At 39.2% G+C, this 11,568-nt stretch overlaps 1 protein-coding gene across 1 annotated transcript in view; it reads right to left on the reverse strand.

The window, feature by feature from the left end:
* Window positions 1-9,172, reverse strand: part of LOC104165587 (thrombospondin type-1 domain-containing protein 7B-like) — a 53,686-nt gene extending 44,514 nt beyond the window's left edge. Inside the window, exons 1-4 of the mRNA XM_009705249.1 lie at window positions 9,139-9,172; window positions 7,536-7,727; window positions 3,896-4,130; window positions 1,197-1,312 (exon numbers count right to left, since the gene is read on the reverse strand). Coding sequence (XP_009703551.1) covers window positions 1,197-1,312; window positions 3,896-4,130; window positions 7,536-7,727; window positions 9,139-9,172 — 577 coding nt within the window. The remainder of the gene's footprint in view (window positions 1-1,196; window positions 1,313-3,895; window positions 4,131-7,535; window positions 7,728-9,138) is intronic.
* Between the last annotated feature and the right edge of the window lie 2,396 nt (window positions 9,173-11,568).

Here is an 11,568-nt window from a genome sequence, read left to right on the forward strand (position 1 = left end):
TGTTAGATAGTAAAGTTGGACACATTTTCTCAGATAAACTACAAACAGCTTAACTCGTAAAGTTCTGTGTAAAGCTGATTTAGTGACTGCATGTTTGTCTAAGCTCTGATCTTATGCTGGTACATATTTAATTTTAAATCTGCCAGGCAATACCTGTCCCTGCTTGGTCTGCTTAGTAATTCACCATCTGTATATTGTTTTCATTAAATACAACTTTTCTATAAAAAAAACAAAACCCCTAACAACTCACGTATGTATAGTGGTTTTGAAATTTCATTATCGTGCTGAGGTTTTAATTGTGCAATGCAAATTAAAAATAAAAAAAAATCTTCCAATGCAGCCATATCAATAACAGATTTAGGAAAAAAGCAAACTCCCCCATCTAAGAAGTTTTAATTTAGAATTATATTAAAATGATAACACTGCCAAGGAGGTTAAATAATTAATTTCTTCTCATTTTAATTGTAGACTATTATTTAATAAACAAAGTAATTTACCAGGTAATTTATTCTACTTCTTCATAGGCAGCTCATTTAAAGTCTAAAAATAAATTGCTAATTAAAACAGGACTCACTGTTTTAGAAAGCAACTCATTTTCCTGTAAAATCAAACAAGGACTATACTAGAGCATCCACCGAGAATCTTTGAAGGGCAAGGAAGCTACCAACAATAACGAAATATTCTGATAACTGAGAAGGCTTTCATCTGAACAATTAATGAAACACACAAATTTGCTGCAAAAATCAACACTAGATCATTATAAAGAAACTTTGCTAAACACTTCGTGTCCAAAAGTTAACCAACTAGATCAAAGAAATGTATGGTCCTTGAAAAACCATGAAGCACTGGAGTTATTAGCACAACCCTGTACATACCTTTAGGTTGGTCAACAGAAATAGATTTCACATAATTTAGCAATTCCATGTATAAGCGTACAATGTTGTGACCTTGGACTTCTGGCTTGGAAGGCAGAAGTCCAGAAGGAATTTATTTCAGGTAAAGAGAACTTATATCTCCAAATCTGCTCACGAAGATCCCACCCTACCCAACAACATCAGTGTCAACAACACCCCAAGTCCAAAACTCATTCATATGAATGCCCTAAAAATTATTAGACTGAAGTGAACTACAACTACCGCACGTTTCTAGACTAATTCTCCAATTTTTACCCAAATTTTGACTTCTTAAAGGCTTACCAGGCTGACAGGCTGTTGGGCAGCGAGTCCACTCACTGAAAGGCGTAACAATGCAGTCTTTCTTGCAGAGGAGGAGACACGGCCGCACGGTCTCAGGCCTGATGGACTCTGGACATCTATCGATCCAAATGGAAAGATATAATATAAAATTAAAACTACAGGCAAATGTTTTACTCGTAAAACTCTCACAGGGATGTGAGTGTACTGCCATACCAAAGATATCACTCCTGGTCACAGCAACCCTCATTTTTCTTCTCCTTTGCACTCATGTAACCCAACTGAATTTAGTACACTTCAAAGATTTAAAAAAAAAAAGTTATAATAGTAAAAAAAAACATGGAACTTGGCTTGATGACTACAGGCTAAATGTAACTCTGACTATGACACCTAAAATACAAAGCTCACTGATGCAAAACAGATATATTTATTACCAAAGAAAGTGAGTAGTTATGTTTATAAAGTACTCCTGTTTTAACACAGCATGCAACTGCCTTCAAAACACTTGCAACTGTGTGTAAGGACTGATGTGAAATTCCTCCACTTTCAACCCCTGGGAAACACAAAAATAGCTTAAAGTGATCTGTGATTGAGTCCTCAATTATTATTTAGAAAGTTGTACAACATAGTATAGTAAGAAGAGCTCCGTGACTTTTTTTTTTAGTTCATTTTTAACTCCTAAATGAAAAACATCTCAAGCATATTCTAATAAAAGTTTCAGACACAGTTAAATAAAAACTCAAAGGGTGGAAAAGGGGCAATTTTCTGGGATCAGGCAGAGCTTGCCTTTCAAGTTGGGGAACAGAAAGGGAATTACTCGGTTTTTAATTTTTATTAATTTCTAGTAGAAGGATCACCCAAAAATACTTAGTAATGCACGCAACCCAAAATGATCCCATTTGAAAGAGGAATATGCCACTAAACCCTACTAGGAAAGAAAATAAATCTTCATGTCATGATTTTGTTACTGAGATAGTAATAAGACACTTAGAGGTACAATTTAAAAGAAAATAAATACAAAGAGACATGTCTTCTCATTAAGCACGATTATCCTAGAGGGCAGATTTCTGCTATCTAACAGAAGATGTTGAAACATTTTTCTGCAAAAATTTTAGTTTTATTTGGCTTTCTGTGCCTTGCACCTTCTTTGGATATGGTGGAATTTTTCTTCATGAAATCAGCAAAAATGTAGAATGCAAAAAATACAGTATGTCAACACAAAAAGTTATTTATCTACATAACATATCCCATTTCTGAAGCCATATTAACAGTAGACATTCACCACAGCAGTTCTAAACCCAACATTACTTTGGGACAGTTTTCATCAACAACTCAAACATAAAATATAATATAGTCACAGCCAGCGCCCACAGCAAGGAGGGCTGCCCTCCATCCCAGCACCAGACTGGTCCAGACCCTCCTGGGCAGTAACAAGGTGATATTTAATTTTGAAACACGGAGTTTTAATCCTTCACTTAGAATCATCTTCCCAAAGACTTCTAGAGGTCTAAGGTTTTTATTTTAAAGACTATTATCATCACAAGAACAATATGCACCACAGCAGCAAAAGAAACAATTTCTGTAAGAAGCTCTTTTAAGGAGTCAGCAGTCCTTTGTGATCCAGCCACTTCCATTACACGAGGAACGCCGCGGCACTGAAGCTACCACACCAAAGCCAAGGAGAGCCCCTTTCTGAAGTCCCCAGAACACAAATCTCTTCGTTTGTCAGGATTATTCCACCACTGAAACTGTTTTCCCTTCACATACTTCCCTTATTTACTTACCCCCTTCGATTCCATTTCCCCTCACACCTTCTCAAAAGTGGAGAGGGCAAACAACTATTTTAGACTTTATATAGCTCTGTAAACAATATGTTTAATTAGGTAAAGTTACAGCATATCAATGGATTCTAGATATAAATGAATACTAGATTTCTTTCCTTTTATTTAATTAATCTCATTAACCTCAAGAATTTTAATTAACTTTACTGAAATCAACACAGTCTGCTTACACGAACAGGATTGTTTTGAGAGTTACAATAAGGAATGAAACTTGGTTGTTAAGTCTCTAGACTCATTAACAGTGCAAAAAATAATTAGCAATGTCTTGATTTTTTGATATTAGGGAAAACATCTGTGCTACTTATTTTCCTCATTTAGTAAAGCAAAGCAAAATTCAGAATATTTGTACTGCAGAATACATAATTTTGTCGTGTTGGTATCACACTATAGAAGCTACATAAATCAACTGAACAATATATATCACATACATGGTTCTGCCTTATTGTGGTGTAAATATAATGCAAACTCTATTTACTTTTTCTATTTTATCAGAGCATCATTAATAATGTATTGATGAACGTTATATTCGGATGTACTTTATATTTTCCTCACACCTGTCCTCCAGGAGAAATATTTGCAGAAAACGGTAAATTAGAATGATATAGGAGCTACAGCAAAAAAATCTATACCACTAAAAGCATGTATTTTGCTAGATTTACACAGAAAACTAAAAATGGGCTAGCTATTTATTTTTCTTACATATTAATATCCCTTTCGTAGTAGTGATGGAGTTGTAGCTGGAGAATTAGTCCTGAAACAAAATTATTTTCAATGCTGCAGATTCCATACACTAGCTACAAACACCTTCATATGTCACGTACTGTAACAACAAATAATCCATAATAATCTTCCTTTAAATACCTTTTAGGTGTGACCTGGCCAGAACTGCTCTTCATGCAGAAGACTTTCCTTGTCTGTATGCCTACTCCACAAGTCGCTTCTCTGCTCCAGTTAATGGTTGCATTGAGCGCAGTTACCAGCACATCTTCAGAGCAAGAGCTCCAGGGAGAAGTTTCCCAGAAGAAATGCACACACGGGTGATCATTACAGGCACGGTGCTCCTGCAGGGCTCGGTCAGGGGGACAGGCTTTTCCACCTGGAAAGAGTCAAGAGAACACCATATTTTATCTTACGGCATGTGGCAAAAGGAAGACATGGAAAAATAAATAAGAATGTTAGGTTTGCTTAATATCCTCTTTTTTTTTTCCCCTCCTCCATTTTAAAAAAATAAATAAATAAAGCTTCAATAAAGCCATTGACCTTTATGGCTGCAATAACAATCTTCTAAAATATTGTTTCCCCATTAAACTAGCCTTGCATAAAATTATATTCCAACGCATAATGGAAACAGAAATAGGCAAAGTATATTTCTGAGTTACCTTATTGATACTCCTACACACAGCCAAGTTAATTCCATTTAAATGCCAGTATCACTCGGCAAACATGCAATTAGGTTTAAAGACAAATTAAGCATTATTTTTATGTTCATTCTCCTTGCTAATTTCCCAAGGAGGAACATCTCTTTCTAATATTTGGACTCTATTCACGCGTTGCCTTAAAGAGCTGAGCCATAGCGGGTGCTGAATCATACTGATAGAGGAATGTATCAAATGATACCCACATCTGCAAATCAAGGAGGGAAAACTTGAAAGACAGGTTTTGAGTATGAAGCCTTTACTTTTCTGAGGCAGCGTCCTTCAAGTTGGTGTCCAAAGCTTTTGCTAAGCTACTACGCTTCGTCAACTGGTAATAAACCCACAAAGTACGGGAGTTCGAACAGCCTCCTCAGAAGCTTTAACACTCTAGTCAGCAGCCTGAATTTATCCCATAAAAGCAGCAGATGTTCGTAGCTCAAAAGCTAAGGAGTAATGCAGTGAAATTCAAAGGTAAACATTGTCATTTTAGGAAGAAAGTAGTAAAAATGACTAAAATCAAAATCATTCTCTTCCAGGAGGGAGAATCTGGCAACTTGTGACATAGCCAAAGTGCTGCAGGTTTTGAAGGAACTGGTGTTGGGGCCAGATACCATAGGTTCAGAGCACCTTTACATCCTACCAAAATCAACAGGAGATGAAGGTATATTGCTCCTCGAAGGAATGCCTACTGCCTTGCAGGACTAAGCCTTCTCAAATAAGCTTTGATCCAAACGGCCACAATGAATAGCACTGACAAAAGGGAGAGAGAGAAATTTCTTAGCACACTGATTTGGATAATCGTGTCACATTACCATTCATCTTTTCATGAAAATGGACACTTCCACACAGTGTTCAGTCTCAGAAATGTTTAGTATGATGGTGGCATAGAAAATGCCCCAGGTAACTTATTTCCTAAAGGTTTTTACTTGGCAGGAAAAATGCCGACCAGTTATTGCTCTTGTACATTTAAGCACATGTGGGGGGGAAAAAAAATGTAGTAAGCAAATGGCAAAATATCTGGTCCATTAGGAAAAAATCAAAATAAAAGGAAAAGATCTAACTCAAATTTTGAGCTTCTCAGGGGAAAATTAAGGGGTTTTTTTTCAAGAATACCCATGCTAAGGAAGCTCTCCTAAACAAGGGACAGTAATAATGAAGCAGTTTTAACTTCAGATACTAAGAAATACCACATGGTCCATTCAACCCAGCAGTCCTGCCTGCAAAACTCCAAGCAGGAGATGCTGTTTATAAAAAGCACAAGAGCCTGGCCACTTTCTGCAGTTCATTGACAACTTTTGTACAGGAAAGCAGGACAGCATGCCACTGCTTAGCCATTCCAGTAGCCATTTACTCCACAGTCTCCTCTGGCACCAAGTTTCAGAAGTTTGCTGCATAAAGAAATATGTTTTAAAACCTGATTTAAACCAAGCCCCTCTAGTTTCATCAGCAGCCTCCTGGTTATCATATTCTGGGAGCTGCTGAACAGCTCAGAGAAAGAGACTCAAGGGTTTGAACTGAAGTCAGCCTGTGAGATGGCATCCAGAAGTCCTCAGCTAGCAGAGCCACGGAGGACAAACGCAATGGCACTTGCAAAGGTACCACAGCTCTGTAGAAGTTGGTGGTTCAGCTGCGAGCTGGGTATGAAAGACTCGGAGAAAGCAGGTAACATAACATTGCCTTAGTATTGCAGTGATAATGGTATTAAATCCACTTCCACTCTCCACAAATTCAAATCAATCACTATTTATCTGTACGCAGATGTGTGACTGCGCATAGCAAACCATCATACTCACTGCTAAAGATGTACAGAAAAAGTTGGGGTGTTTGATTTCAATAGTTAATTATTCCTTCCTGAGAAACTTCAAGTATTCAGTTCAAAGCACGTCATTTTTAGTTTAGTGTGTTTCAGGTTGAGATGACTGAGCTTATGTTTTTCCAGAACTCACTTCTTCAACACTTCACTTTCATAATTCCATGTTTATCTGTTATTTGCATTTCATTACTTCCATGGAAAATATGAAACCAAGTGTATTTTTCATTTTAATTATTCTCTAGCTGATAGGCTTTTTTAGTAGTAGTTATTATCATTCAATCGACAATTATATAGCAGTTTTCATCCTGAAGGGTCTCAATTTTCTTTGCAAGTGCTTATAAGGATGTTTATGTGAATAGAGACCATTCACATGAGTAAGGGTTTACAAGATCAAGTCCTTATATTGTCCCAGAAACAGTGGGTGGCTATAATGATAATTTACAAAATAGCACTTAACAGAGCTTGTCCTAGACTAGATTTGCATCTAAAAGTGTTTGGCTGCTGCATTCACCACACATAGTTCTGACAATAGGGATATTTTTATTGTGTCAACAAGGCTTTAGTCTGTTAGACCTGTTCACGTTTTATGAATTTTTATGCAATTGATGAGATACCTTTCAAATGCACGATAAATCAACACATAAATGAATTATCATATGTGTAACTAGTTAGAAGACTACTCTTGTAATATGAAATACTTTGTGTTAATAATTGTATCACTGATGTCGGTATGTAAAAATCCAGATATGTGATGTGTCCATGAAGATCCAGAGGAAATTATATATATTCATCAAAAGCTATTTACTTACTACAATAGAAAAACAATATATTCTAGGTCTACATTAATAAAAAAACCAAGTCGTTTTCTATTTCCTCATTTTTCACAGTTCTCTGTTGTTTTCCAAATCACTACTAATATGTTCCTATACAAAGACACTTGCATGATGAGTTTGTGTCATGCAGCAGTTTCATTACGATAGGATGTAGTTCTCCTGAAGTAAATTCACACCCAGATTGGCCCTCAATAGACAATAATTCACAGGCTGAAATAAATAATTTTGAACTGTGACAGAATTTCTCTGACACATGCATTAACTCAAGTCCATAAAGATCTTTTAGTAGCTAGGCGTGAAGTACAGAGAAGAATTAAGTACTATTTCTCGTTGCTACACTATTGGGATTAGCTGTGATATAAACACAGTTTTGCTGAGGAATGCAAGTCAACTCATTAAACAAACAAGCAGTGATTAATCCAAAACTGTATACCACTCACCCTCGGCTGGAAGGGCCAAGATGGACCTACTCCTGCTTTGATTGCCCTCAGCATTTTTACTGGAGCATGAGTGGGAACATGGGGACCACGGGGACCACTCGCTGATGACACAGTCCATTGCACAAGGGATTTCACAAGCCACAACTTCAGGACGGGGAAGCTCGGAGCAGAGGTGATGTGGTACTTCTTCACCTGGAGCAAACAAAACAAGACAGACACGGAGGAAGGCTCAGCTTGGTTCAATATCCACGGTCTGCATCAAACAGACTAACTTTATGTCAAAGGTTCACCTGCCCATGGAGGAATATACTACAAAAGAGTATGTGGTTACTCTTCAGGCTTGAAAGTGTAATACTTGAACAACTAACTTCTGTATTTCTTCAGAAAAGAAAAAAAGAAAAAAATCTGTTTCAAGTTTTGTGTTTGACATCTTGGCTGCAGTCCACTTTATAAAGCAGGCAAGCAGGACGACTGAGATAAAGCAATAAATAGAAAGTTGTAATAACAACTATCAACAGAATTGATGATAATTGCCCCATATTTTCCAGCAATCTCCACCTACAGACCATATTTTCCACAATACAAATTCTGCAGGTCCCCAAAGAAGGCAGTTTTCTTTTGCTTTTAGGCCAGAGAAGTGTCCAATAGATGTTTTGGTCCTTCTGCAACCTCACCAGAATGAACCACTATTATTTCTGACTCTGCTTCTCACCCAAAATCTAGGAGAACCAAAATTATGGATCTGTTGGACCACCCCCATCCAAGTGAGAAATACTTTCTGTTGGAGACAAACCAAGGGACCTGGACCAAAGCACACCTCCTGATGAGAAGCATCTTTCCAAAATCCCTTTCAACAAGAAGGTAGGACATTGGGGACTGATGGGGAAAAAACCTACCAACCAGAAGAACTGCTGCCAGAATAAGCAGCAAAACAAAGCACGAAGGATGTCATGTGGAGTCCAATACTTGGAACTATTGTTTTTAAAAAGTAAGATAAAACACAACTTTATTTTTAAAATAACAAAGGATATGTCCAGTAATTTTAGTAATTACATAGAATTTACAAGGACAACATAATTCATAAAAATTCATAAAACGTAACTCTTGTAGTACTGAATTACACCTCATGTCTTACAAACATAATTTAAGCAATGAACAGACATGACTGACTTTGTCACGCTGTTCTATTGTTTAGTGTTTCCGAACTCCCATGAATTTTCAGCTAGATATCCGAAATTTCTGGAAACTCAAATCTACTTGTTTATAAACAACAAGTTCACACTGAACGTTACTCCTCTTTTGCCCTTATAATAGTTACAAAGCTCTCCTTTGAGGTTTCTTTAATTATGAACCTAGGAAAAAACATAATGACTATCCAGGCTCAATTATACGTAGGGGGGGGGGAATTATCATGGTAACAACCAGCTTTTTCACTTCACGCTACAGGAATAGGCTCCGTAACAAGGTGGCCCAGGATGCAATTATAACTAGGAGGTAGAAAACTGTACTGCTTTTGCAAGGCAACACGAATACAAGTGAGTAAATAAGAGAGGCAGGCTGCTAGTGAGAGTGCATAAAGCTGTCAATAGCACAGTGGTATTACCGGCAGTTGCATCCCTAAATGAAGACAGGCTCATCGCCCTCGAGGCACAAATAAAACTTTTCAAGCATATTATGAGAAGTAACGGAGAATCTAGCAGGCAATCAGACTGCAAAATATGTTTAAAAATACTTTCTTTTTATACTCCCTTTCCCTCGCATCGGCCTATGCTCATCGGGAAGGGCTCAAAATGCCCAGTCTTTGCACTACTATTTTAAGTCTACTCAGTACGAAAATGGAGACCAACCACCTCCCTACAGACAGCCCTCATCTTTTGGTAATGCATTTGGCACCCCTGCAAACCAAGCTTAATCCATCATTTGCTTCAACAAGCCCATTATCACCACTGCTGCTTCAGATGCCCACATAACGCTGACAACCATCTTTAGAGAAAAACGAAGTAAAACCACCAAATAAACCTGCAAGCCTTATTCCAGCTGTCTTCCTGAGTCATTTTAGCACCAAAATCCCTGCCAACGTTTTGACAGCTTGTCTGTACGGCGGTAGATAACATGAGGGCATCCTGGGCAGGCGTGATTTTAGAGTCAATGGTAGAGTAGCAGCAAGAGATTATACGCTTTGGTGAAGTAGGGTAAAACATCTGTCCTCCTCTCCCATCACTGATACTTACAGGGAAGCATGCAAACAGTCAGCGACAAGGTTCTGAATGAGAAGGGATGAGATGGGACACTGGCCCTGCAAGTGCGCCCCCGACCCCTCCATCCATGCAAGAGGTTATCTTCGTTATATACGGACTTTATGGCAAGGGAGCACCATGAAATTCACCAAGTTCCGAATTTAGCCCATTTTTCCACCAATCAGATTGTGCTAGAGATGTAAGCATCAGAGAAAAACCTACTTATTGAAAATCAGGAGAGCCTTTCCACTGATTTAATCTGACTTTACCAGGTCTAAGCCACTCCGCTCAGAAGATGGTTTTAAAACACTTGGGTTGGGTCTCCTTTGGGGTGGCTTCCTCCAGCCATGAGCTCAGGTGCCACAGATCTTTGAGCGACCACCCTGCGGGGAAGGGAGGCAAAGGAGCAAAATGTGCTTTCCACTTCTTCCCTCCGTGATTTCTTTTCATGCTGGATTTACAGCAGGTGACGGCAACAGTAACACTGCAAACAGAGGCTGCAATTCATGGTTCCTCAGCAAAGAAAGGAAGCTTTGAGTTTTGTTATAAAGAGTTTACCACCCGGTGCATGAAGGTACAATTCAACACTCACTTTGATTTACTTTATAGCTCTATTCCCTGTGTTCAGGTTTAATTACTGGCTTGTATTACTGCAGAAGGGGAATGTTCTTCTGTACCAGCCGCCTGACAGAGAATTCTCAGAAAACTACCGTACACTACAAAGGGAGATAATAATCTTTCATTTTCCATGAAAAATACTAGTACAGGATAAATCTGAAGTGTGCTTTATGCATTGTCACAGATTTACAGGGAATGTTAAATTCTCCAGAGCTTCCAAATCGTCCACCCAGTACCTTGAAGGTGTGATTCTTATCTCAGATATTCTGAATAATCTTTCTAGATCTTTCTATAAGCTTTACACACACAAGTCTATGGGGCCACATGGGATCCACCCAAGGGTGCTGAGGGAGCTGGCAGAAGTGCTCACCAAGCCACTTTCCATCATTTATCAGCAGTCCTGGCTAACCGGGGAGGTCTCCGTTGACTGGAGGTTGTGATGCCTATCTACAAGAACGGCCAGAAGGAGGATCTGGGGAACGACAGCCCTGTCAGCCTGACCTCAGTGCTGGAGAAGGTTATGGAGCAGATCATCCTGACTGCTATCACGCAGCATGTACAGGACAACCGGGTGATCAGGCCCTGTCAGCGTGGATTTATGAAAGGCAGGTCCTGCTTGACTGACCCGATCTCCTTCTGTAACAAGGTCACCCACTCAGTGGATGAGGGAAAGGCTGTGGATGTTGCCTACCTGGACTTTAGTAAAGCCTTTGGCAGTGTTTCCAACAGCATTCTCCTGGAGAAACTGGCTGCTCATGGCTTGGATAGGCGTACTCTTCGCTGGGTAAAAAACTGGCTGAATGGTTGGGCCCAAAGAGTGGTGGTGAATGGAGTTAAATCCAGTGGTGGTTGGTCACCAGTGGTGTTCCCTAGGGCTTGGTATTGGGGTCAGTTCTCTTTAATATCTTCATTGATGATTTGGACGAGGGAATTGAGTGCACCCTCAGTAAGTTTGCAGACGACACCAAGCTGGGTGGGAGTGTTGATCTGCTTGAGGGTAGGAAGGCTCTATAGAGGGATCTGGACAGGCTGGATCGATGGGCCGAGGCCAATCGTACAAGGTTCAACAAGGCTCAGAACTGGGTCCTGCACTTGGGTCACAACAACCCCATGCAACGCTACAGACTTGGGGACGACTGGTTGGAAAGCCGCCTGGCAGAAAAGGACCTGAGTGTGTT

The sequence above is a fragment of the Cariama cristata genome, unplaced genomic scaffold (assembly GCF_000690535.1).
Source record: "Cariama cristata isolate BGI_N322 unplaced genomic scaffold, ASM69053v1 scaffold17858, whole genome shotgun sequence".
Classification (NCBI taxonomy): Eukaryota; Metazoa; Chordata; class Aves; order Cariamiformes; family Cariamidae; genus Cariama; species Cariama cristata.